The sequence below is a fragment of the Lampetra planeri genome, chromosome 37 (genome assembly GCF_965212315.1).
Source record: "Lampetra planeri chromosome 37, kcLamPlan1.2.h2, whole genome shotgun sequence".
Classification (NCBI taxonomy): Eukaryota; Metazoa; Chordata; class Hyperoartia; order Petromyzontiformes; family Petromyzontidae; genus Lampetra; species Lampetra planeri.
Genome location: NC_136143.1, coordinates 3,525,755 through 3,551,668, shown reverse-complemented (window position 1 = coordinate 3,551,668; position 25,914 = coordinate 3,525,755). Strand labels below are relative to the sequence as shown.

Sequence of the window (25,914 nt, the reverse complement as noted above, 5' to 3'; positions counted from 1 at the left end):
TCTGGGTGGCCATGGTTTTACTTGTGGCACGTGCGACGGTGAAACGACTCCGCTTCGCCTGTGGGGTGTTTTAAAGTGATGGCTCGGCAGACCATGGAGATGTTAATCCAGTCTCTGAGCCGTGGATTTTACTGAAGGCAAAAGGGGTTGGGGTGGCAATTGTCCTGTGAGAAGTTGGAATATTTGTCACGCTTGCTTTCTGCAGTTTGAATGGATTGGATTTTTTACACCGATGGTGGTCCCGTTGAGCCAGTTGCCCGACTATTTTTACACCGGAGATCCGTGCTGTGATCACAGTAACAACAAATCAAATCGTAAAAACGTTGATTTTGCAGAGAACGTGAAGTGGGTACCCTTAAGGGTTATTGCAAAAGGCGAAGACTTGTGGCCTCCGCTCATCTACCAGTAGCAACTTGAAAAGTGTTAATGTACATAGTGTATGTTCTCATAAGTTATTTTACAGTACTGTATTGTTCGTATTGAGAGATAGACTACACACAAAGTATGGAAATGGCTTTGATTCAAAGTTTCTTTTTCATAGTAAATAAACAAGATTTATATGTTGTACACATGTTTCTTGTGGCCGTTATTCCACTAATAACACCCGAGTATTATACAGTCTTCATCTTGCTGTATAAAACTTCACACATCCACCACAAAACTACCAAGCTCACACCTGGCCATTTGGTCAAACACACGTTAGAGTTCAACATACAGGCAGGACACGTCATGGCTATAAGGCCATGGATATACCCTGTAAACATGGCAACTTTGGCCCAACATCGTATGATTAGCCAAGGGAATTTCCACCAAATAATGTAAAATAAAAATTTCCCACCAATTGAGCGTAAACTGCCCTGCCACCAGCACAGAGTTTAGCTTTATCTATGCAGAACCAAGGTTAAGACTTTTTAAATTGTAACGGAAGAGAAACTCATCCGACTTGTCTCAACGTGAATTTGGTGGGACAACCCAGCTAATGGACGTGTAAAGATGACTGGTTGCAGGACAAATTACTTCAGCAAAATTTCAGTTTGACTTCTTTTGGCACATTCGCGATTCAAGATAGTCACGGGAAATGGTTTTTAATACATGTATTTATTTTAATACATTTGCACAGAAACCATTATTTTACAAAATGGCAGAATATAACTTTACAATGCAGACAGGACTCGTACATAGAACAAATTTTCAAGTCCAAAACAAACAACGCGCAACATGCCCCACGAGATTGCACCATAATTGTGATTTTAAAACAAGAAATCTCAATGAGATTTTTTTTCGAAAACGTTAATTTAACAGGACGACAACGTTACAATCTATGGACGCATTTCTTTACACGTGACAACAGTTGCACAATTACGGTTTTCTATCTTTGGGAGTTTTTTTCCCCGACGCGGCAACGACACCTTCCGCAGAATGAGACAACTTTCGTTTCTTTCCCGTCGAATCTTTTTGGGCCGATCCGGAACTCTTCTGTCCATCTTTCCCCTTGGCCACCACCTCGTCGTTCCCTGCTCCCTTCACAGCTTTTGTCTTCTTTTCTCCGCCCTGCTTCGAGGGTCCCCCCGCTCCCTTTCCCTTGCTGGCTTCCTTCGGCGCTTCTCCGTTCTCTCCCGCCGCGTTCGACATGTTGACCTTCGGCTTCCTCTTCGGGGGTCTCCACTTTTTCTTCTTCTTCTCTTCGCCTTCCTGCGGTGGCTCCTGAGCAAGCCCCTCGCCCGCCGCTGCTGCTTTCTTTTTCTTATTTTCCGCCGCGCTCTCCTCGGCCGCGCCGCCCTTGGTCTTGCGCTTTTTGGATGGAGTGCCGGCAGCCTCTTCTCTCTCCGCCTGGGCAGCCAGCTCGATGGGCTCCGGTTTGCCCTTGCGGTTTTTGCGTTTCTTCGTCTCGGGCAGCTTTCCTCGCTTCTTCTGCCGGTTGGAAAGGGGCGGTGGCGGCGGCGCCTCCTCTCCCTCCGTCTTCTCCTCCCCTTCTACGGCCGGCTCGTCACCGGCGGCAGCGTTCTTCCTTTTTCGCCTTTTGTCCTTTTTTGGGCGTCTAAAGAACAGAGGGAAACGCAGCTTAGGAAAACAACGTGTTACGTGAAAAATTTGAATGAACGCGAGCGAGGCATGACGACAAACTGCTTTTATGGAGATGGAGGGAAAGCCAATTTGCGTAGGAATTCACATTACGCTGCTAAAAACGTGCCTCGGCAAGTAACTCGTTTTCAGTCGTATTTTTGTTTATAGAATGCATGCAATTAGAAGCGCATCGGTGCACTGGGACGCGCACCCAGCCAGAGTTCACTGCGAGGTCACGGCAAACTGTCGCAGTGCAGTGAGAATGTCGACGCGCGCTCCGGCGGCGACAAGCGTCCGTACGTACGTGACACCGAGCAGATGTAGCACCCTCCACAGGTTGTCCTCCACCTGCCGCGACTGGCCAATTCCCTCCACCTTGGCGAGGCCTTGCAGCGCCTCTGTCAGCGGAACCAACGTCACGTCCAAGTGCTGCGCAAAAAAACGGGGCAAGGGAGCGGACGGTCACGGACCTGCGCGGCAAGTGGCGTTATGTACACGCGCCGGACGCTCTCACGATGTCGGCAAACTCGGCTACCTGTTGGCCGGCAGTTCTGACCACGTAGGCTGCGAGTTCCATGGCGTGCACCACTTTATCCTTCGTAGTTTTCATCTTGAAATCGGTCATGTTCTCCAGGCTCTGCCAAGACGGGAGGGAAAGAAGGACACGTCCAGTGGACTTCAGAATTACGTTACGCGCGCAACGGCACATTGGTGAGCGCAGTGTGCTCTGAACCCGGCAACCTGAGTTCGATTCCCAGCCATGGTTCCACGGCTAATAACAGTGGCGAGTGATATCTGAACTGGTCCGGGGAACCTCCCCCTGCACCCCCCACCACCCTTACTTCACCAGCTCACGCTGATCAGCGTGAAAAAGTACGGTCGATTAACCCCCATAACCGACACATTGTAGGGAAGGCGTTCATCCAGCAGTGATTATACAGGTAGGAACAACAGTTCCACACTGCTCACCAGGTATTATTTGTCTGTCTGTCGTGCATAGCCATGCCCTCGATTTGTATTTCATAGAGCGCTTCGTGCGGGCTCAGCACCACGTGACGCCCCGCCCCACGCAGCTTGCGCCGCGTGACCCGGATCGCACGAATGCGCTGTCCAACCAAGTTCCTTCCTGCCCACTCCGAAGGAACGTGTTTAAAAAATCTCCGTGTGCTGGCAAAGAATACAAGCTGCAGGCAGCGCCTGTGTGCTCTCGCTGCTCACCTGGACAATCTGATCCATGATCTTCTGATAGAGCCGGGTCCTCTTCGACTCCTTCATCGAGTCCTTGAAGCCGGCGCACTGCTGGAGAGCTTTGAGCAGCAGCACGCACGCTTGGCCCTGTGTACACGCACGCACGCACGCGCACTCGTTTACCACCAGCTCGCATGACCCAGAAACATTGTACTTGTTCTTCGTGTATTTTATGGTGTTCTTATATTTGAAAACAAAGGTAAAGGATGACAAGCAGGCTGGCATTCGTGTGTACGTGTTTTCGTGCATTTACGTATTCGGTAATTATTCCACATTGATAGAAAATTGCTCAACGTTAAGAAGGGTTTATTTGTATCAGATGCGAATCCATTGAGATCAGTCTCACAAACCATTAATTAGCCATGATACGCTGCCGTCTCTTATTCACATAGACCAGTGGTTCTTAACCCGGGGTGCATGCATCCCTTGGGGGTGTGAGATGCCCTTTCTGGGGGTGTGAGACATGCCAGATTTTTTTCGAAGGTAAATCATCGAAACACAAATTAAACATGTGCACCTAAGTTCAACTACTTTGTTTCATCAAACCTATGTATTTATTAACATACATGTTTTTTACGATTGAAAATCCAAGGGGTGCATGCCTGCAGTAAAGTTTAAAATCCACAGGTATAGATGCTCGTGGCTGAGCAACTAATGTTAATTTTACCGATGTTCTAAAAGGATAAACTCTTAAAAGCTGTTACAAAACATAGTGAATAATATGCTTTTGAATTTAAAAAAGCTACACATTTATAATGTAGGCCTCAGTAAGGTAAACCAAGTAATTCGCCTCCCATAGAATGACACAAAAAACAATAAAAATCAGCAAAATTCCTATCGGATGCTATGAAAACAAACATGTTCCAACACTGCGGTGTAGCTGCGATTCTGGCTTTTAAACAAACCTGTTCCGAACTTAAAAAGGCTGTGCTCCCCACAGGGCGTCCCCCCCCTTACCTGCTGATGATCCTTGGCACCGTCATCGATGTACTTGACCAGCAGTTCGTGCAGCTTCAGTCCCATCGACTGGGCGGCAGAAACAAGATCGTTACTAGAGCGTCGCGCTTCGACGGCCAACACGTCCGCTCGGCACGCACGCACAGGTGGGGAAGCAGTTGTCGCTTTATCAGCGGAGAGAGGACACGAGCTACGACGAATGACCTTTCTACTAAACGTTAGCAAAACGGGAAACGCTGGCAGATGCCCTTGTGATGCCAGAGCCAACGCCACCGAGATGACAAAGGAAAGCAGCGCTGCTTCTCGGCTCTTAGTCCACTGGAGGATTCTGAGCTGACCCAACACGTTTACGTGCTTGACATTCTGGACAGATGCAGGTGGACACTGAAGTGTGTGTGGACAGTGCAGCAAGTGTGATCGGTTTCCTGTAGTTGTGTACATTGTCTACACCCTACGTGTTGTGATCAATGTATTTAGCCTCCAATCACTTCCTCACGGAGCGATTATCTCACAAACCCCTTTGTTTCTGGCACCTCGAGACATACTGCATGCAAAGCGCAGCTTAAACAAATTATGGAAAACGGTAAAAGATTGCCAGTGGTCTGGGTGCTCTCAACACAAGCGGTTGATGACTACAACACGGATGTACCATTTGGGTAAATAACTTTGTTCATCTACTGGGGGGCGTGGTAGAATTGTACCGGCAGGCGGTGCAGAAGATCGACAAACATCTTGGTGCTGTAGGAGCTGTTCCTGCGGGTCAGGAACTCCGCGAGTGCCGTGCGGTACACCTGCACCACGCGATCCGCATCCACGAAGCTCTCCTTGTCCGTCTGCGGTGGATTGACACGAGGGGTGGACACGTGGTAATGTTGAATGACACCATAAAACAACTTCACAAACTATCGTCTGCCATTCACGCTCTGGCACAACCACAGTTGCACACACACACACACGACTGCCACTCACAACACAGCCACAGTTGCACACACACACACACGACTGCCACTCACAACACTGGCACAGACCAAGTCGCAAACACTACAGACGAAAGTGTCAGCAGCCATCTTCATTCACGATGGACAGCGACAACAAACACCGGTAACAAAGCCGCAGTATGTGCGCGTGCGCATAGGATGCGAAGCGAAACAAAAAGCCTACCTCCATCACTTCCTCGTTCTTCTCTGCGTCGTCACCGACGCTGGACGCGCCGCTCAGCAGCACGCGCAGGCAGTACAGCGAGCCGCTGCACACGGTGACATCGCCGCGGCAACGTCAATAATCACGGAAAGGGATTCACCTCGACCGACGAACAAGACGCTAGCGTCGGTTTCAACCCCGTGGGTCTATTTAATAAACCCTAATGCGCTGTTGAGAACCGGAAAGTAGTAACCGTCGCTGGACAACATCGGTCTTGGAATTCCACGAGGCTGACCGCGGACCGAAACGAATTTGTACGGGCAGAGACGGGACGGGGCCCTGCTTACAAAGAAGTTTCTCGTTCGTCGCTCCTCACCTGAAGAAGTAGCTCCCAACGGAGGGGTCGTTTTGCTTGCCGGCGCGCTTCACCAGATTCTCCAGCATGCCGTGCAGGCGCTCTTTGTGCTCCTCCAGCTCTCGGCAGTACTTCCTCGCCTTGCACAGCGAATTCCTTGCGCCGGACACAACGGACAAACGAGGTCTCGGTCAGCGCCCCTGGAATTAGGCCGCCGAGGCCACGCTGCCTTGTCTAGCAGCTACGGGAAAGCCATGCCTCCAAATGCGGCCACATTTCGTCAACGACTCTTTAATATCACTTTATTTCAAGAAAAAAAAAGTCGTTATGTCGCCCCCCCCCCCCCTCGACAAGATTAATGCTCATTTGTAGACCGAGTACCACACAGGGACAGTTGCCGCTGGGGGGGCCCCCCTTTGGCTAGACTGCAGCAAGGTATTGGAATGGGTGAGACGAGATGTGATGTAAGGCACTTTGGAATTGCTGAGGCGTGAAGGCATGCGCCCTGATCGTGCAAATCATCATGGCTTTGGCAAAGCCTTGAGCATCGACCCTCGTGGGGGTGCATTGTGACATCACAAGTTGGCTGAGGTCAACAGTGAGAGAGCCGTGAGCGCAGTGCGATGGAGGGAGCCAGCGCTGCGTGTCTGTGCATGTGTGTCTGTGCATGTGTGTCTGTGCGTGCGTGTCTGTGCGTGCGTGTCTGTGCGTGCGTGTCTGTGCGTGTCTGTGAGTGTCTGTGCATGCGTGTCTGTGCGTGTCGCGCGTACTGGAAGATGTTGACGGTCTTGCGCAGGTACTCCTCCTCCTGCTTCTCCGTGTCGTCACGCATGCAGGTGCGGATGACGGCCAGCAGGGGCTCCATGACGTCGAACGCCAGGGGGCTCTCTGGTCGCTTGTTCAGGAAGATCTCCACGAGGTCGAGCACCTGCGGGACGCGAATCGCGCGCCAAACACCGCGCTCGGTGAACGGCGAGAGCAGCGCCGCCACGCACGGCGGCGCCAGTTGGGACCGCTGGATTGCGCCGACTAAACGCAGACTACCCGTACCCCTTTAGGGGAGGCGGCCGCATCAATGTCCTGTCGCCCGAAGGCGGGAAACCCCCCTGCAGGTGTGTGATCCAGCTGCCTATGCCGACGATGTCACCAAGCCCCGTCCGTCACCTGATGTCCGGCGGCACACTTGGGAACATAGGCGAGACTTTTGTCCCCAACTATTTTTTTGCGTGTCCAAGGCGAGCAATCGGTACAGAAATTGATGACTCAAATAATCGGACAGCTTGCAGCTCTGCGAGCGGGCCTTGCTGATCTCAAGGAGCAAAAACCATTATTCAAACTCCGGACATCCCCGCAGCGGCTTTTGGCTCGTCATCGAACAAAGACGGTCACTGCATCGCAAGCTTTCAGATGCGTTTCTGCGGCCGTCTGTAAGGCTCTTTCTTCCCATATTAGGAAGCCGCTGGAGGTGTGCGCTTTTAAATGTAGCTTTAAAACTCATATCTTGAGAACTGCTTTCTGTTTTTAGTCTGTCGTCCTTCCCCCGCACCTCCGATGAGCTACGAATGGTGCTAAACACACAAGTACGGGCCGACCGGAGTTTGGCTCACCTTGATGCGGAACTCCCTCTTCAGGCGGCGCTCTCCGCGGAAGCGATCCTTCTCCTCCCGCTTGGCCGCAAGCTTCTTCTTATGCTCCAGGAAGAGCGCCGACAGGTTCTCGTCGAGCGCATTCATCGCTTCCTCGTCGGCGTTATCGATGTCTTCGTCGTTGCTGTCATCTCCGGCCTGATCCACAGCGTCCACAGACGGTAACGGTCAAAGTCAGGACGAAGACACCGCATCGTGGCCAAAGCCGTCGATGCCACCGCAGCATCCTCGTTACCCGCCGCCAGATCCCACGATTGCCGCTCAGTCGACACGCGGCGACCTCCCGAATCGTCACGACAATTCGTTGTGTCGCGCGGTTGGTGTTTGTTGACCTTCTTTCGCACAGTACTTAGCCAACTGCGCCAATTGGAGGTGCGGGGGAAGGATATCAAACTAATTAAAAAAAGCAGTTCCAAAGAAATGAGTTATCAATACGAGCACCATTAAAAGATTTACAAGCTTCTATATTTATAAAAAAAATATCACAGTTGCTGCAAAAGTTTTGCTGGGGCTACAGCAGAAGAGGTGAGTTTGTCAGGATGCCCTTGATCCGCACCGCCACCCCGAGAGAGCGTCTCTCACCCAGGCGTTCCCCTCCTGCAGCACTTTCATGAGCTGCAGTCGGAAGTTCTCGTCCACGTCCTCCTTCTCGTCGCCGTCTTCATCCTCCGCGCCGGAATCGGCACCGGAATCCTCGGCAGCCTCTTCCTCCTCCTCCTCCTCGGAGCTCTGGGAGAGGCGAAGCGAGGAGAAGGCTCAGGGCACAGCCACCGCAAAGCAGCCGAGCCGTCAAAAAGCGACCCGCCACCGATTTAACGCAGCCATCGTGCGGACGTCTCCCGCAGCGGTGGAACAAAATGAATGGAGCCGTTTACTAAATGTTTAACGATAAATTATATAACCCCTCTCATGGAAAGATCCCTCATCGTTCGATTGAACAGGATGATAAAATTAGATTGAAGAATTCCTGACCCCCTTAGCCTCTTATCGCCACCAGGGGACAGACCGTGGCTGATGGCGGTGGTTCGCAACCTGGGTGACAGCACAAATGTGCCTTTGAGCAAAGCACTTCAACGTCTTACAAACCTCCTCCTTCTCATCATCCTCATCTTCTTCACCCTTCTTCTTCAAGTCCACCACCATTATTGCTCCATCTTCATCCTCCGATTTTTCCACGTTAAAAACCTAACCACACACGGAAATGAAAACAAAACTATTTCATTCAGAGCCAGGGGTAAAGTTCAACAGAAAACCTTGCACACAAAGTTTGAATTGCGCGTTGCCGAATAGCGTCAGTCCTTCGGCCATGGTGAGGTTTCTGTACGAGCGAGCGAGCGAGCGGGCGGGCAAGCAAGCAAGCGGTCGGGCGAGTGGGCGGGTGAGCGAGCGTGCAAGTGAGCAAGCAAGTGGGCGAGCGAACGGGCGGGTGGCGCTCACGTCGAGGATGAGCTGGAAGGCCGGTGCCGTTATGTTCGGGCAGATGCGAGCGAAGACGCTGCCGCAGATGTGGCGCAGGAGGCGGCTCTTCTGGGACAGCAGCGACAGCAAAATCTCCACCATCACCTCCACCCAGCCCGGCTCCCCTGCACGCAACACGGGAACAGCGCGCGATCACCAACCGCGCAGCTCAAGATACGTTCATCAGATCTTGTGTGGAAGAGTCGATGAACAGTGACACGTTCTCTTCACCATCCGCCCGCATCTGTCTGGACACGTTTAATCGCGGACGTGGCATTCACAGTCCAGCGTCGTAACGATTAATCTCACGACAGCACCGGCATTGTGCAGTGACGCAACAACGCTCGGTCGGTTCGAACAGCTGCACCTCGTCGTGCGTCGACACACAACGACGCTCACTGCGCCCCGTTTTAGTACCGGTCTCTGCAGCCTTTTCCGCTTTCATCTTCTGCGCGGCAGTTGCCTTCTCAATGCAGGCTTGCAGGTCGGTGAGGATGTCCGAGCAGTCATCTCTACCCTGCACACCCAACAAAGTCGTCAGCGTCGCGAGCCAACAATCAACTCAAGCTGCAATTAAATAAGACGCGTCCAAAATCACCGCGACAGATCGGCGAGCGCAGACGCACGAGGGTCACGGCGGAGTGAGCGGGTTCACACCTGAAAGAGTTTCAGCGCGACGGAGAGCAGCAGGACTTGAAAGGCCGCACTCTCCGAGCTCTTAATCTTCTTGCTCTTCTTGCGCAAATCGCTCACGACCTTCATGGTCCTGCACGGTGGTCGAGTAAGCATCCATGCAGAGGTGACCGGTTAGATCAGAGCGGGTAATTACTTGCCCAATACGTCAGCTTACACAACACCTTTCCATATCACGGCAGCGTCAATCGCGAACGTGGCCAGTGTGTTTTTTGATGCACCAGTGCCAACACAGGAAGTCAATCGGGGCGGGATAGGGTGTGGCACAATCGAGTGGAAACGAGCATCGTACGAGATATCCACCGTTGCAAGGCGGGCAACAGGCGTTGATCGGGGGCAACAGGGACAGGTAAACAGTTCACCCGCGAGTGAGCGCAGAATAAATAATAATATAAATGAACATTTATAAGGAGCAATTCATTCAGGGATCTCAATGCGCCGTGCAGGAAGTTAGGAAATATAAATACTACAAAGTCCAGAGTCCACTGGTCACACCTCGGAAGTGTGTAGGCCGGGCGAAACAGCCGAGTCTTTAGAGAAGACCCAAACATGGCCAGTGACCTCGCCTGTCTAACCACTGGTGGGGGGGGGAGGACATTCCATAGTCTCGGCGCATCGCGTGCAGAGGAACCTCCCTGGGCAACTCACCTATTCCAGGAGGCCAGCTCGTCCTTGCTGAGGGGGTTGACGAGCCGCACGGTGCCGCTCGCCTGCATCAGCTCCTCGGCCAGGCACGCCACCGTGTACACCCAGAGGGTGCCGTCGCGCCGCACGCCGTGGGAGTGCCGCGCGTTCAGCGCCACCGCCGTCTCATCGTCCCCCAGCACGCGCATGTTGTTCAGGTGGTGCAGCAGGCTGTGGGGGGGGGGGCAGACGAGGTGGTTTTCGCGAGATATGTTTCACGAGAATCGGCGGCGTGCTTGTTTGTATGTATGCACAACTTCTTTCATAACCTAAGTAGCCAACCGTGCTCATCAGAGGTGCGGGAAATCGGAGGTGCGTTTGGTACCGTGTCGCTATCACACCCGCCGTGTTCTCGGTTTTACAAGACTGTGGTCGTCTCAACCACACCGTCTTCAAACATTGCACTGCAGGTCACAACACGTCTATTTCTGCTTCCCTCACACCGCTCCACTTTGGAATTCCCTCCCATCGTCTCCTTTCCCAAGTTCTTCTAAGAACCACGCTCAAGTCGGGAAACATGTTAACTCTTTATCGATTACAGCTTTGAAAGTGAAGTTTGATGCTGGCCGCTTGAGGCATTGGGGCCTGTGCTTAGCATTCTGTGTTGTCATCCATTAACTGAATGAACATATGAATAACTTGAGATTCCCATGCTCTCTCTTTGCCTTGTCCAAACACATTTAACATTTCAGTCAATATATCCACTGCTTTTGAGACTCGCAGATGGCAGTGAGGCAGCGATCTCCGAGCTCTCGGTTCTCACCGTAACATGTTTGTTTCCCACTCTCCACGTCAGGTCACGCCCTCTCAAACACACACATTTTGCAAAAGGGATTTTTTTTCTGAGTAGAATAAGGGTAACCTGGTAAATAGTTTTACCATCCATCGCCGATAGAAAATCCAGCGCTTCGCAAAACTCGTCTTTTTTGGAAATGACGCAACGCACCCAGTTTTATGACAACAAGCAACGCAATAAAAGATACATTTTTAGTTCCAAAAGTTAAAACAAAAACGCTTGACCGAGTACACAGCGGGATGGCGGGCGCGGCGACAAACCTGAAGAACATGTGCCCCATGCTCATTCTGGTGCTGTGGTCCAGCGACACCGTAGCCTGCTCTTGACTCTCCGGCACGCTCGCACTCGGCTTCATCGTGTGGAAGAACGAGTGAAAGAAAACGAATCTGCGAAACGAAAGGCGGACGCAGTGGCGACGGCAAACCGGTTAAACAGGTGAACGGAAACCTCGTTGGCCAACGGGCGGGGAACCTTTTTCTTGCCCAGAGCCAAATAGGATTTCTTTAAATACCGCTGGCGGAGGACGCATCAACGCGCACCTTGGTCACTTCTGTGCGCTCAACTTAGAAACATCGTTTCCAGGTGGAAAATGTTCCCCTCAAGTACGCGATGAGTGCAGCGAAGGCGACTGCGGTTGACGGACAATTACCATTCGCGGGCAGTTTCAAAGTAAAGCCTCACGGGGCCACGGTCCGTGTCAAGTGGTGTCGGGCGGTCCTCCTCCACCCTCGTCATGGACGAAACACGATACACGATACCGACGTAAACATAACACGCAAAACAAAGTGAAAAACAGAATATGTCGAAGAGACTCTACCTGTTCTTAGGTTTTTTCGGTAAAGTCATGTAGGTAAAACATCAAAATTAATGAAAATAAAATAAAATACAAACAAAAATCACGACGTTTCGGAGGCAACACAAGTCTCCGTCATCAGGTGGGACCGTCACAGCCGAATTAGCTGCCGAATTAGCTGCATCACTTGATGCAGCTAATTCGGCTGTGACGGTCCCACCTGATGACGGAGACTTGTGTTGCCTCCGAAACGTCGTGATTTTTGTTTTTATTTTATTTTATTTTCATTAATTTTGATGTTTTACCTACATGACTTTACCGAAAAAAACCTAAGAATATGATTCCTTGCAGTCACGAAAGCTTCAAATCTAGACTCTACCTGGTCATTTCCAGCACGAGCTCCTCGTCCTTCTGCACCTGGGAGTTCTCCACCAGAGCCGAGAATCTCTCCACGATCCACCTCCGCAAGCGGCCGACGGGGTCGATCTGCCGCTGGTCGCTAGGAGACGGGACGGGCGGGGGTTGGGGAGGGCAATGATGACGCGAAATAGAGACGCGAGTCCGGCGAGGTCCGTGTCCCACGGTACTGCCGTGCTCGAGTTCAACGGTCGCTGAGATTCGATAACGCCAACGACATGAGCAGCCGTGCAGACTAACGGCGGCAAGCAACGTAGCCCCCCCCCCCGCCCCCAGCGCTTAAATCATAAAAAATGTAATCAACGAACTGCTCACGACGGCATTTCCCCCGCGACGCTGTGGTGTGATTTCCTCATCAACACACCTCCGCTAGGCGCCATGTACGCGTGCAGCCCCAATCATCTCGAAGATGCGGGCCTCCATTGGTTCTTTCGGTAAAGTCACGTATAAAGATAAAATAATAAATTAAATAAATAATGGCATACTAGTAGTAGCATACTAGTAGTATGCTATTATTTAATTTATTATTTTATCTTTATACGTGACTTTTACCGAAAGAACCAAAGAATAATTCCTGCAGTCATGAAAGCTCCAAAATTAAGATGCGGGCCTCCCTTGGCTGTGCGGGTTGTGGGGGGGTTATCTAACCATACTTCACCACCATGGTCAGTACAGGTCGGTTAAGGCGGTGAGGAGCAAATATTTGTGTTGCACTCCACTCTGCTGGCCAACACGTTGCCCCACAGCCTACGGCGCTCGTTACGCACGGTGGTCACCCATCCGAGTGCGACCCAGGCTCAACCCTCCCTCCCTTATTCTTTGGGTCTTTCGGTAAAGTCACAGAGAACAATTTTTTTTTACAAAAAGCTACGACGTTTCGATTGCAACACAAGCAATCGTCAGGAGATGACGATTGCTTGTGTTGCGATCGAAACGTCGTAGTATTTTGTAAAAAAAAATTGTTCTACTAGCTTTAAGTCAAGATTCCTCCCTTGCTTTGACCTGACGAGATCAGACGAGAACGGGCGCATTCTGCTCTGTGCTGTTGTGGAGATTGCCATCTTTACGAGGAAAAAGAAAACCACCCCATCATCCCTCACCCTTCCCACTTGTCGGTGCTTTCCCGCTGGTACTGCCACTCGGGAGTGAAGTCCACGATGGCGTCCATGTCCGGCGAGAGGAAGGAGCCGCGCAGCCACGCCACGTAGCGGCGCAGCGCGACGGGGCTCAGCTTGCGCACGACGCCCCAGTTCCCCGGCATGAAGGGGCGGCTGCGGTTCGCCACGGAACAGAAGCCGACCACCACCGCGAGCTGCCGGTCGTCGTCCGTCTCGGGCGCCAACAGGAACGCCTCCACCAGCTCGTCCACCTCGCGCGAGATATTGTACTTCTTCTGCATCTGGTGGGGGGTAGAGTGAGGGGGGAGGGGAAGCGTTGCGCGGAAGAAGACAGGCAGCGTGTGTCAACGTGCAGTAGTCGCATTGCTACGATTGCCCCCCCCCCCCGCCCGTCTGGTATGTAAAGCTGGCTAGGCCCCCCCCCCCAACCCACGAGTAAAATAAATGAAAATTCGTCTTGTACCCTCCCGGGTTGCTCCCTTCATCGCCTGGTGCGTAGGGATTGCAAGTGTGGTCATTATTGCAAAAAAGAAAATTTTCAATGCAGGCGATGCACGAAACGACTCGTCCCCAGCGCGCACGCAGCGTAAACTGTTGATTCAATATATTTCTGTTAAAGATATTAAAACGAGATATTTACAACTACAAATCGAACCACAAAAATACTGTACAACCTATACCAAATGTTTAAATGTAACATGACACAAATACAACATTGTGTTTTTGTATTTTTGTTGTTGTAACGTTCCAATCTGCCCCAACTGGACATCTGTGAAGAAGAGCTTCATAGCTCATCGGATATCTCCAGTATGAATAAAGATTCTGATGTCATAAAAACCCCCGTGGACACGTTTCCTTATTGGCCCCGAGGGTTGATTCCAGACAAGGCAACATTCGCATCGCACAACTCTTTTGTATGTATGATCAACTTCTTTCGCACAATACGAAGCCAACCGAGGTAATCGGAGGTGCATTTCACGCAAATCTGGCCGTGCGGTCTGCGTCGTCACCGCCCGTACCTTGGTGCGCTCGTACTCCCCGTACGCCTTCATGACGTCGCTGGTGAGCACCAGCTGGATTTGGGGGATTGACAGCACTGGGAGGCAGTGGCCAAGCAGCCGCAGGCACAAGAACCTGAGCACAGGGGGAGGTGGGGGGGGACGAGGTCGGCCTCTTTAAGGGACGCCGCATGCTACGCCGCGACACGGACAACCGACGGCGAGAACGGCGAGGCCACAACGTAGCCGCCTCCCTATCGATCGAGGTGCCAAATCAATTCTCCGCCAAGTGAAGGAAGACGATGTTTAGCGGCCCACGTGGGCTCCACTCACAGGCACGGCGACGCTTTGTCCCGGGCCACCTTCTCCACGACCTCCTTCCACAGCAGCTGGAAGGTGCCCTCCTTCAGGGCTTGCGACACCAGCTTCATGCAGAGCGGGGGGAATGGGTCGTTCTTGGTCACCGACAGGGCGGTCTGCTTCAGTAGGCCCACGAGCCTGAAGGTAAGCGCACGCACAGAGAGGTGACTCTCACGCCGTCTTGCGGACAAAGGAAGCAAAAGGTCGAGACCAGCATTTGTCGGGCTCCAGGGCTCCCCGTGGTGCAGCTTTCCACGTTTACCAACCATCAGTTCCGTGCAACCTGCAGATTTATTTGTATATAATTGGAAATGATCGGTAAACGTGAAATGGAGCACGGTGTAGGTGGGTCACGAGTACCGGAGAAACACTGATCTCGATCGTCATCCCAAGAGCTGTGCCATGGCGAGTCTACTCCGCGCAATTCACAAGGAACTCTCGTCCGTTCGACAGGGAACACGAACACGGGACCACGCCGCCCGAGTTTCACCCACACCCGAGCGGGAAAACCATTTAACCCCCGCTTCACCAAACGCTGTGCGACTCGAGACGAAATTCCGTTCAGACATTGCCACGTAGACTTAACGACGTCGCTCCTGCTCGTTCCCCACCTCAGCACGTTGTCGCGGCAGACGACGGTCTTGGTGCCGATGGACTGGGCGATGACGCTGTCGTCGACGACGTCCGGGAAGTGCTCGATGCACGTGAGCAGCAGGTTCAGGTTGTCGGGAGCGCGCAGCGACAGGGAGAGCTCCGAGTGCAGCTTGCCCAGCACGCCGTCGCGGAACACGTCCTCCGGGACCTGCGGCCACACGCCGTCGTGAGGTCACCAAACTACCGCCACGTGTAAAATTCACTTCCATTTAGGGCAGCGCCATTGACAAATGGGTTTGGGTTTTTGCCACTTGTACCAACGTAAACGAGATCACAATTCGGGGTAGCAATTTTATTTAAGAATCAATTCCTTGCTTTGTTCTGTGTACTATTGGTACTATTCCATTTGCCCAAATGTAACATTGGCATCTCATTTGTGTTCATCTTAAACAACCAACCCTCGCGCACGACACGATGCAGGTACCGCAAGCTAAACAATCGATACTAATTCGCGAATCGATGCATCTTCATACGCCTACTGTCTACGCAATCTACACGTCGCCCTTCCTTTGCAAAAAGTCTACCAACTAAAATATACTTGTCTTGCTAAGAATATCATCACAGCATACATCTTAAATGTTTTAAACATTGTACACTATGCGCACGAAGCTGCAGATACACTGCCTGGGAAAGCGTTCAGCAAGTGTTTATGAAGTGATATTTGAGACATGGCGCAGTGTCAAGGCACAGGCCCCACCTCGGCCACGATCTCACAGATGGCCTTCATGGGCAGGTTCTTGACAAACTCCTCGTAATCCTGCATCTTCCGCAGGTGCGCCAGCGCAGCAAGGAGCACCTGGGGCTCCTGTGACACAAAACACGCGACATGGCTCGAGATTAGCACGGTTGGCTATGTACGGCGCGAAAGAAGTTCAACATACATACAGATCAAATGCATTTAACATGTACCCTCGCCTGTTTACGTATTAGCACAAGTCCACCTACTCCTGCTTAATATTTCTTTAGCTTCATTTTGTAATTGTACGATGATCAGTCAAATAAGTAATCTGCCCGAGCTGACCTACACTCCAGGGAATTAATTACTTAGAATTGACCAAATATTTGTGCAATATTTTCCCATTTCTCACGTGACGCGGTAGTTTTTTGTGCCAATTTCTATTTGCTTGAAAATTGAGACTATTCTGGTCTCTTCAGTTCTCACCTGGCTACACAAAATAAGCGATGTATGCAGCAGGCTATGTCACATCTGTAATATCTTTAAATACAAAAATAAATGTCCTTTGTCAATCCACTGCTGGATGAAAGCCTCTCCATGCAGTGCGCGGTGAAGGAGGGGAACAGCCAGGACTGGGGTTCAGTGTTGCTCGCCACTGGTGTTTGCCGTAGCCGGGAATCAAACTCAGGTCGTCCGGGTTGAGTGTATGAACCCACTGCACTACCGCTCCACCCCTCGTCACATTTATGTTTAACACAAATTAGGTAATGCCATTTACGGCATGCCTACGTGGGGGGTGGTGCCAACAGACTGAACGTGAAGTAAATGGATGGAACAGCATGTTTTGAGCTTTGTTTTTTCATGCTGTGGATCCTAGACAATTTAAATCAACGGGGTTTCTCACCTTGTGAAATTTCACTGAACAAATGCTTTAAAGCCCCAAACATTTGTTTATGTCGTTTATTGTGAAAATTCGGTCATAGTTTCTATGATCACTGTTTCATTGCTTTATTGGCTTTATTTTGGTGATTTCCAAAAGTTTTTTGGTTTGGCCATGTTTGTTTGTTGTAGTACGGAGTTAAGACTGATGGCCTTAATCTAAGTTGTCTTGTGGTTGTTGTTGACTTGCATCCCATTGGGATTTTTGCACACAGCGTTGGTGTACGGTGCTTTTTCTGCAATATTTTGCTGTCTTTCCTTGGATTTTCTGTTTGCACGTAGTCACTTTAAGATGTTTCGTGTTCATGTTTTTGTTTGTTGCGGTTGCACCCGATTCAAGAGCCGAATGGCTCACAGGGCTATACATAATAAATGAACTTGAACATCCAGCAGTACAGACAGAAGCACTGGAGATGTACAGATTAAATAAACATGAGCCTGCTATCAATGAGGCAAAATACGTTTGCAATGTCATTTGAAAATGCAGTGTTTCAGACAGACACCTACCTTCATCAAGCGTCCAGACTGTGCCAGCGCAAGCACTCCGAACACATTCCCGATGGCGTACTGCTTTCCCAGCCTCTGCACAATGACACGGGCCGATCAAAGATGTTCAACCCCCGCAGCAACTTACAACGTCGCCAGACTGGACAATAATACTGTGTGCTTAAGCGGTGTGCGCTGTGAGCAGTCACCTTCTTTGCCTTTTGGACGACAAGTCGTTCCTTGATCATGGAGAGAATGGTCAGTAGATCCAGGGACTCAAACGATGCCAGAACCTGGGAGACATTACGAAAAAAAATCTTAAATTACAGAGCAAACATCTATGCGGTATCGCGCGCTTTTCGCCCGTTATTCAATTACCAATGTCAAAGCATCGCGCGATGCTCAGACGATAAAAGAGCAGCAGCGGTCATTTACATGAGGTGGCTCCAAGCCAGTGGTGGAAATTCCACGTACCCATGGCACGGGCAAATCTGCTACTCGCAGGAGTTTGGGGTATCTTACTCTTAGGTTTTTTCGGTAAAGTCACGTAGGTAAACAATTAAATAAAAAATTACTAAAAGTAATCATAGAAATAAAATAATAAATCATGACGTTTCGGAGGCAACACAAGTCTCCGTCATCAGGTGGGACCGTCACAGCTAAATTTACTGTACGGTCCCCCCTGATGACGGAGACTTGTGTTGCCTCCGAAACGTCGTGATTTATTATTTTATTTTATTTATATTATTTCTTTGAGTAATTTTTTATTTTATTTTTTACCTACGTGACTTTACCGAAATAACCTAAGAGTATGAATCCTTGCAGTCACGAAAGCTTCAAATCTAGAATTTGGGGTATCTCCTTGGCTGCGTCGACCCATCTCCTGGACATCTGTGACTACTGGACATCTGTGACTACTGGACATCTGTGATAAATAGCTTTAAAGCTCATCGCATTCCTTCAGTATAAATATTCTGATTCCGACCCCTGACAGGGAGTCGATTCCTTCTTCAGCTCTTGAAGAAGTTTACGAAAGGAATCAAAGTAGCTTCAGGAACGGAAGAAACCTCTCAACACGTGGCAGCGAAACGCCGGACATCACGCCGAACAACACGTGGAGGAACCCGAAAGCACACCGGAGAAGAGCCGTTCGGTCACATGAACGATGACACCGAGGGGGGCTCGGTGCGGCGCGAACATTCCCCACCTGGGCAAGGGCGAGGGTGAAGCCCGGCCTGGCGGCGTCTCGCACGGACACGAGTCCATCCACCAGACGCCTGAGGCTGTACTGCATCTCCTCCTCCTGCAAGCAGCACACGCAGCACACACGCAGCACGTCTTAGCAATGCATCGGGACAAGAGCACTCATAGCAGACCTGGGAACAATTATTACTGAGTGATTCATAATTAATTGCAGTCATAATTTCAGCTGACAAATGCTGTTGCGTTGGTAATTACAACTGACCCACACCCACCCACCCCCCATAGTGTTGACTGCGATTCCGCGTCTGGATCATTCTTCCTCACCACACAATTGCAGGGTTTCAACACGAGGTGGAGCTTTGGCCCCAGCAGCGATGAGCAACATGTTGATGTTGCCTGCGGGACACCGCAATAACCCTCCCGCAACTATACCAGTTGCATTATATTCCCTGGTAATTAATTAGTCGTGTGTTGGGCTTAGCAGAGAAGCACATCGATCAAAGGTGAAGTTACTCAAACGACCAATTAATGAGTTCGGGTGGCTACTAAGCACGTGGTCAACACGTATCCCATTCCCGAGAGGAATTCCCGAAAGGAATGGGATACACTGTACTTGCATTCAATCCCTGTGGGTAGAGATGAATCCCAACCTGCATCTCACTCCACCACACCACATATTAAGACAACTTCTCATCATCACGCCGCAAAGAACCCCAACTCGTTATCCGTTCGCCACCGGGAACGTTTCAGCGGCCGGGCGTGCGGCAAAGCCGAACCGCGAACACGTGGATCAGCCACCACCAGCAGCGTTTAAAGCAACAGCGGCAGCAGCAGCAATCGCAGCAGCGTTATCTACAGCAACCGCTGCTGCTACAGCATTTATAGCAGAAACTAAAGCGGCAGCAGCAGCTGCTGTTGCTACTAAAGCAGCGGCAACTCGAGCAGCATTGCGTACAACAGCGGCGGCGTGTACAGGCAGCAGCGGCAACTGTAGAAGCATGAGCTCGAGTAAAAATCAGTGACTACAGCTGGGGTAACACTCCGGCAATATCGACAACAACAGCAGCAGCAACAGCAGCAAACACCACTTCCCCGACATCTGCACGAGCCGCAAAGCGCGGACGGCGCTCACCTCTCCATTGCTCTTCAGGTGATCGATGAGCCTGCGGATGGCCCGCAGCCTCACGTCCTGGTCCTCCTTGGGGATGTCCCAGAAGATGTCGAGAAACTCGCGGCCCTTGGCGAGTAGCCCACCCCGCTCTGCCTTCCCCGCGCCGCGAGTCGCCGCCGCCGCCGCCGCCTCCTCCACGTGCTCCTCAGCCATCTTGCCGCCACTACCACCACCACCACCTTCCACGTGGTTGGCGCTCGCGTGTGACGTCAGCAACTTTGCGACGGCAGCAGCGAAGGACCCCGGAACCGCGAAGCTGCCCGCCGTGAATCCACGCCCCGCCCCTCCACGCCCCGCCCCCTTCCATTCGCCCCGCCCACACCCCTCGTCCCCCCGCCCACACCCCCGTCCCCCCGCCCACACCCCCCGTCCCCCCGCCCACACCCCTCGTCCCCCCGCCCACACCCCACGGCCCCCCCCGCCCACACCCCCCGTCCCCCCGCCCACACCCCCCGTCCCCCCGCCCACACCCCACGCCCCCCCCCCGCCCACACCCCCCGTCCCCCCCGCCCACACCCCCACGCCCCCCCGCCCACACCCCCCGTCCCCCCGCCCACACCCCCGCCCACACCCCCCGTCCCCCCGCCCACACCCCACGCCCCCCCCCGCCCACACCCCACGCCCCCCCCCCGCACACACCCCCCGTCCCCCCGCCCACACCCCACGGCCCCCCCGCCCCCACCCCCCGTCCCCACGCCCACTCCCCCCATCCCCCAGCCCACACCCCACGCCCCCCCCCCGCCCACACCCCCCGTCCCCCCGCCCACACCCCCCGTCCCCCCGCCCACACCCCCCGTCCCCCCGCCCACACCCCACGCCCCCCCCCCCCGCCCACACCCCCCGTCCCCCCGCCCCGACCCCCCCGTCTCCCCGCCCACACCCCCCATCCCCCCGCCCACACCCCCACGCCCCCCCCCCCCGCCCACACCCCCCGTCCCCCCGCCCACACCCCCGCCCACACCCCCCGTCCCCCCGCCCACACCCCACGCCCCCCCCCCCGCCCACACCCCACGCCCCCCCCCGCACACACCCCCCGTCCCCCCGCCCACACCCCCCCGTCCCCCCGCCCACACCCCCCGTCCCCCCCGCCCACACCCCCCGTCCCCCCGCCCACACCCCACGGCCCCCCGCCCACACACCCACGGCCCCCCCGCCCCCCCCCCGAATTGCCTGTAAAATAATTTCGTTACTATAACGGAACATTTATATGGATTTGACTTATTTTATTTATGTATTCTTCTTACTCTTTGGTTCTTTCGGTAAAGTCACGTCAGTATACCTACCGAAAGAATCAAAGAGTGTGGATTCCGGTAGTCACGAAAGCTTCAAATCAAGATTGGATTCTTACTGGTTCGAACCTCCTGGTTACACCAGCCCACAGGGGATTATTGTGTCCGTCCGTCTGTCGTGAAGGGCGGAGTTAGGTGGGGAGGGGCTGGGTGGGGAGGGTGGGGCTGGGTGGGGAGGGGCTGGGTGGGGTGGGAGGGGTGGGGCTAGGTGCGGAGGGGCTGGGTGGGGAGGGTGGGGCTGGGTGGAGAGGGAAGGTTGGGGAGGGGCTGGGTGGGGAGGGTGGGGAGGGGCTGGGTGGGGAGGGGAGGGTGGGGAGGGGCTGGTCACCCCGTGGTGCCCTTATAAAACTCAACGTTTAACCTACTCACGCCGGCTTGTGCCCGCCCTCACAGTCGGCCATATTTGCGGAATACACCACGCCGCTGTTGACCCTGGCCATTGACCGAGCAACCCAACGTTCCTACCAGCTCCCTGTGTTCTTAATTGTCGTTCTGCCCTTTTTGTTGGGCCACTTGAAACAAAAATTGTCCGTTCATTAAAGTATCCGTAAGCGCGCAAGATGTATCCGTAAGCGCGCACTCTTCTTCGACTGTCTATTTGCACTTGTACAGCCGAGTTGTCAATCCGCTGCTGGATGTTGTTGTTGTTGTGTGTCCATACTTCACCCCACCTGGGCAGCACAGGCTCCAACAACAATAACAGAGCAAGCGAGCGCTGATTGGCTCACGCCAGGGGGCGCATCGCACGCACCGCAGCCGGTGCGGTGCCTCAAGGCCTCGTCAAGGCGTCCCCACGTTCAGGTAGTTTGAGCCAAGTGGTGGCATCGCTATGATGATGCCTTCGTCTAGATCTCCGTGTCAGTCTACGGATCTCTACGGGAGTCTCTGGGTTGCTGTGGGTGTATGGTTCTGCATGCATCTCCGTGTGAGTCTTTAAGGGTCTCAGTGTGAGTCTATCGATCTCTGTCTTCGTTTGACAGATGTTGTTGAAGAGCATCAGCTGGTGGTTGAGCCAAATAATTGTGTCAGGGCGAGCGGAGTGGTGTATTGCTGTGATGATGCCTCCTCCTGTATACATATCTCTGTGTGAGTCTATGGATCTCTAAGCGAGTCTATGGGTCTCAGTGTGAACATATACTTCTCTGTGTGAGTCTATGGGTTTCTGTGAGTACAGGGACTCCTCGATTTGCGAACATTCGACTTACGAACTTTCAGAGATAAGAACCAACCTGTTTGTATGTCAATTTGCCTGTTCGGACCTAGAGTCGTAAGTTCAACCGCCGCACAAATAGATGGGGGTGGTGGCATCTGCATCTGCAGAACATGAAGAACCAGTGGCATCTACATCTACAGGAGATTATATAACCTTCAAAGACATTCCCCGTGTTTAGTTTACATACCATACAATATGTTTAGAATCGACAGCAGTAAAGTTTGACTTACGAACAAATCGACTTACGAACAAACCTCTGGAACCTAACTCGTTCGTAAGTAGAGGAGTCCAGGGGCGGTTTCTTCATTAGGGCGATTGGGCGACGCACCACCAATGTCATTCAACCACAGAGTCACGCTCGCCGTCACTGTGCCGCTGGATATAGTCCAATCAGCGTCATGCTACGTTCTGTGGAGTACCGCCTCTTTTTGGGCGATTTCCCTCCAGCTGAGAATCGCCCCGAGTGGTCCCATAGACTTACATTCAAAGATGTTTTTTTTCGAACGGGGGCGCTGCAATGCATTCTCTATGGCTTCCGGGAGGGCTCGCCCTAACGTGCTTACGTCATCATACGTGCTTACGTCATCATACGTAAGCACGTTTCATCCAACAATATAATTTGTCGCCACCTAGTGGAATCTTTAATAAAATAAACTTGAGTGGTTTGTTTTAATAGTGAGTATAGAAAAAAACAAGATGTATTGTAAGAGTCACTTTATTTTTCATTAATATTAAAGAAGTGAAGTTGCCTTTACATGCTTAAGCTGTTAATTTATCCATTGCATGGGTGGACCTTATCCTTATCAATCATCCAGACATTTGCCCCCCCTGAGAGATTTTGCAGGAGCCGCCACTGGAGGAGTCCCTGTATATGGTTCTACATATCTATGTGTGAGTCTTTCAGGGTCGCAGTGTGAGTCTATAGATCTCTGTCTTGCTCGTTTGACAGATGTTCATGGAGATCAGCAGCTGCAATTTCGCATTGAGGTGGTTGAGCCGGATGATTGTGTCAGCAGCGGAGTGGTGCATCGCTATGAGGATGCCTCCTCCCGTATTTTTGGGATAACCTGGTACATTAAGTCGTTGTAATATATATGTTCTGGGTCTGTTCTGGGTGGTGACCACAGTCTCCGCACAATGACCGAAGACGTGACTTTACCGAAAAAACCTAAGAATATGAATCCTTGCAGTCACGAAAGCTTCAAATCTAGAATTAATGACCGAAGAGTTTTAATTTTCCATCTGTGCATCATCATCAAATATACGTATCAGACGCCGCCATGGTTTGTGCTGGTATCAATTCATGCATCCAGAGCAATGAAGAACATCAGTTAAATTCGTGTGGTGATGGTAAAAGATCCCCCGTATAGCCTTAACAGACTGTAGGGGCAAGTGCTGTTAGCGAGCACCTATGAAGGCCGGAACGGTACACGAGGGGGTGGGTGGCCAGCACCACGCCCGACCGCCTTTGTCTCCCTAGTGGCAATGTTTACACACTGCACCAGGTACTCATTTAAGGCTGAGTCGACCTAGGGGAAGCCCGGGACCGGTTCAGATAATCGTCACTGGAGTTGGCTGTGAGCGGGAATCGAACTCGTGTCGCCGGGTTCATTGCGCAGCACCCAGTAACACAAGCACCTTGGGAAATGATGGACACTAACAAACACACACCCTGGGTATAATTCTGAACACCTTGGAAATGTTGCAAAGTCAAAATGACAACCCTCGGTAGAGGGTGAAGACAGCAGAGGCGTCTGTGCAATGAGTCATTATCACACCTTTGAAAACGCCGAGTGGTAATTCACTCTGGAAGATTACTAATTCGTTGTTGGAACTCACTTAAGCAAATAACGAGCACGGTAACGCGCCCTGGAAAAATTATGAACTTGTATTAAAGTCTTCACATATGCGCACGCCAAGATGTTTTAGAATGAATTCACAAAATGCAACGTTTATAGATACCTCACTAACACGATAGATATCTCACTCACGTGATATGGAGAAATTATAGAGAACGACATTTCATTGCAAAGCCTCTACACGTCTCCCACCAATCTCATTTCACGTATTAATATGCATCCACTTGTACGTACATGTACGTTAAACGTAAGAGGGTCATTATAAATCAGTGGGGTATCGACACGTGGATCGCCCTGTACTGCACCACCTTTGAGAAGTTATCCGTTATTGAACGCAAACAGCGCGCCCGCCGAGTGGAGATGGAGCGACGAAAATTAGCTCACGATTGGTGGATTATCGCAAATCGCAGCATCGTGAGTGATGGCAACGGCTTGGGGGAGACCTTCATCATCCAGCAGTGGATTTATCGTGGCCGCTGATGTTAATGATGAAAACCACAACGCAGACCGTGGCTGGAGAGAAAGTAACGGGTAAGGGTTGATAGATGTTGCGCAGGAAATTGAAAGAAAGCCCAGATTGTTATCCGCTGCCAATGGGGGTGAGCACGGGCTATTCACGCGGGATTAGGATGGGATTATTGAGGGGCTGTTTCACGCGTTCCCACTGACGATGAAAACACCACGACACAGAGATAAATGCTCAATGAGGCCGCTCCGTCGGTTCCTGAATCTTGTTAATTTAACCTCGATTTATTTTCCTCTCATCTTGCCCGCCCGCTTTGATCAGTGGCACCCCCAACGCATTGTACGGATGGCGACGACCTGGGGAGGAGGACTTCATCCAGCAGTGGATTGATCATACCTGCTGCCAAGCCCACTTACTTTTCTTAGGACTAACATTTTATCAAATGTCTTCAGCTATGATCAATGCACTGCTGGATAAAGGCCATCCCAAGCTGTCGCACATCACACAGGGTCTTGCAATATAGTTTGAAATCCATTTAGCAGCTGCACATGAGCTTATGTCACGGCTCCACTCCACGGAGTAATTCGATGTATTACTACGACTTGGTACAAGTCTTCCTCGGGAGATACATGTGGTTTTCCTTTTACAATATTGCCACTGTAAAACGGATACTTTTAAAACGTATACTTTTTCCGGATAAAGAAAATATCAATTCCAATATAAACACGACCGCATACTGGTTCACCGTAAACATTCTGCGATATCGATTACAGAACACGATTACCTCATCTTTACACGACGTTAACATTTATAGAACACGCAACAATGCCTCTTTAAATGTCAGTCACCTAACATTGCCCGTGTTTGTTTCGCTTGCATAAGTCACTGCACCTGCCGCTCGCCGCAGAAAACACCGGCTTTTTAAAGTTGCTTCATAATAATTTCAGCAGCAGGAACAACAACAGCAGCAATAACAACAGCAGCAGCAACAACAACAGCAGCAGCAGCAACAACAGCAGCAACAGCAGCAGCACAATCAGTCTGTAGGCACCAGGGGCACGCACGCACGCCCATTCATCAAGCAGCCTCCCCCCCAAAGGTTCATTCCAGTATTTTCCGCCTATTGATTTCTCCATCCGCATTATTAACAAGCCATCAGAAGTATGAATTAAAGGCGAGAGGGAGCGCGTCGCGATGCGCGCGAGCAACTTGGGAGGGAATAGGGCGCCCC

The 25,914-nt window shown here is 51.8% G+C and overlaps 1 protein-coding gene across 1 annotated transcript; it reads right to left on the bottom strand.

The window, feature by feature from the left end:
• Positions 1-1,082: 1,082 nt before the first annotated feature.
• On the bottom strand, positions 1,083-20,057 carry MYBBP1A (MYB binding protein 1a). The gene is made up of 27 exons (XM_078611790.1): positions 19,818-20,057; positions 18,690-18,785; positions 17,692-17,775; positions 17,504-17,578; positions 16,079-16,186; positions 15,339-15,529; positions 14,701-14,865; positions 14,389-14,503; positions 13,352-13,650; positions 12,214-12,333; positions 11,302-11,427; positions 10,210-10,416; positions 9,526-9,634; positions 9,286-9,385; positions 8,848-8,993; positions 8,497-8,595; positions 7,993-8,139; positions 7,372-7,548; positions 6,535-6,692; positions 5,786-5,920; positions 5,431-5,515; positions 4,971-5,102; positions 4,270-4,338; positions 3,283-3,399; positions 2,600-2,701; positions 2,369-2,493; positions 1,083-2,038 (listed from the first exon to the last, which is right to left on the bottom strand). Exons 1-27 carry the CDS (start codon positions 20,007-20,009, stop codon positions 1,360-1,362), a joined length of 4,158 nt encoding a protein of 1,385 aa, XP_078467916.1. The 5' UTR covers positions 20,010-20,057; the 3' UTR covers positions 1,083-1,359.
• Between the last annotated feature and the right edge of the window lie 5,857 nt (positions 20,058-25,914).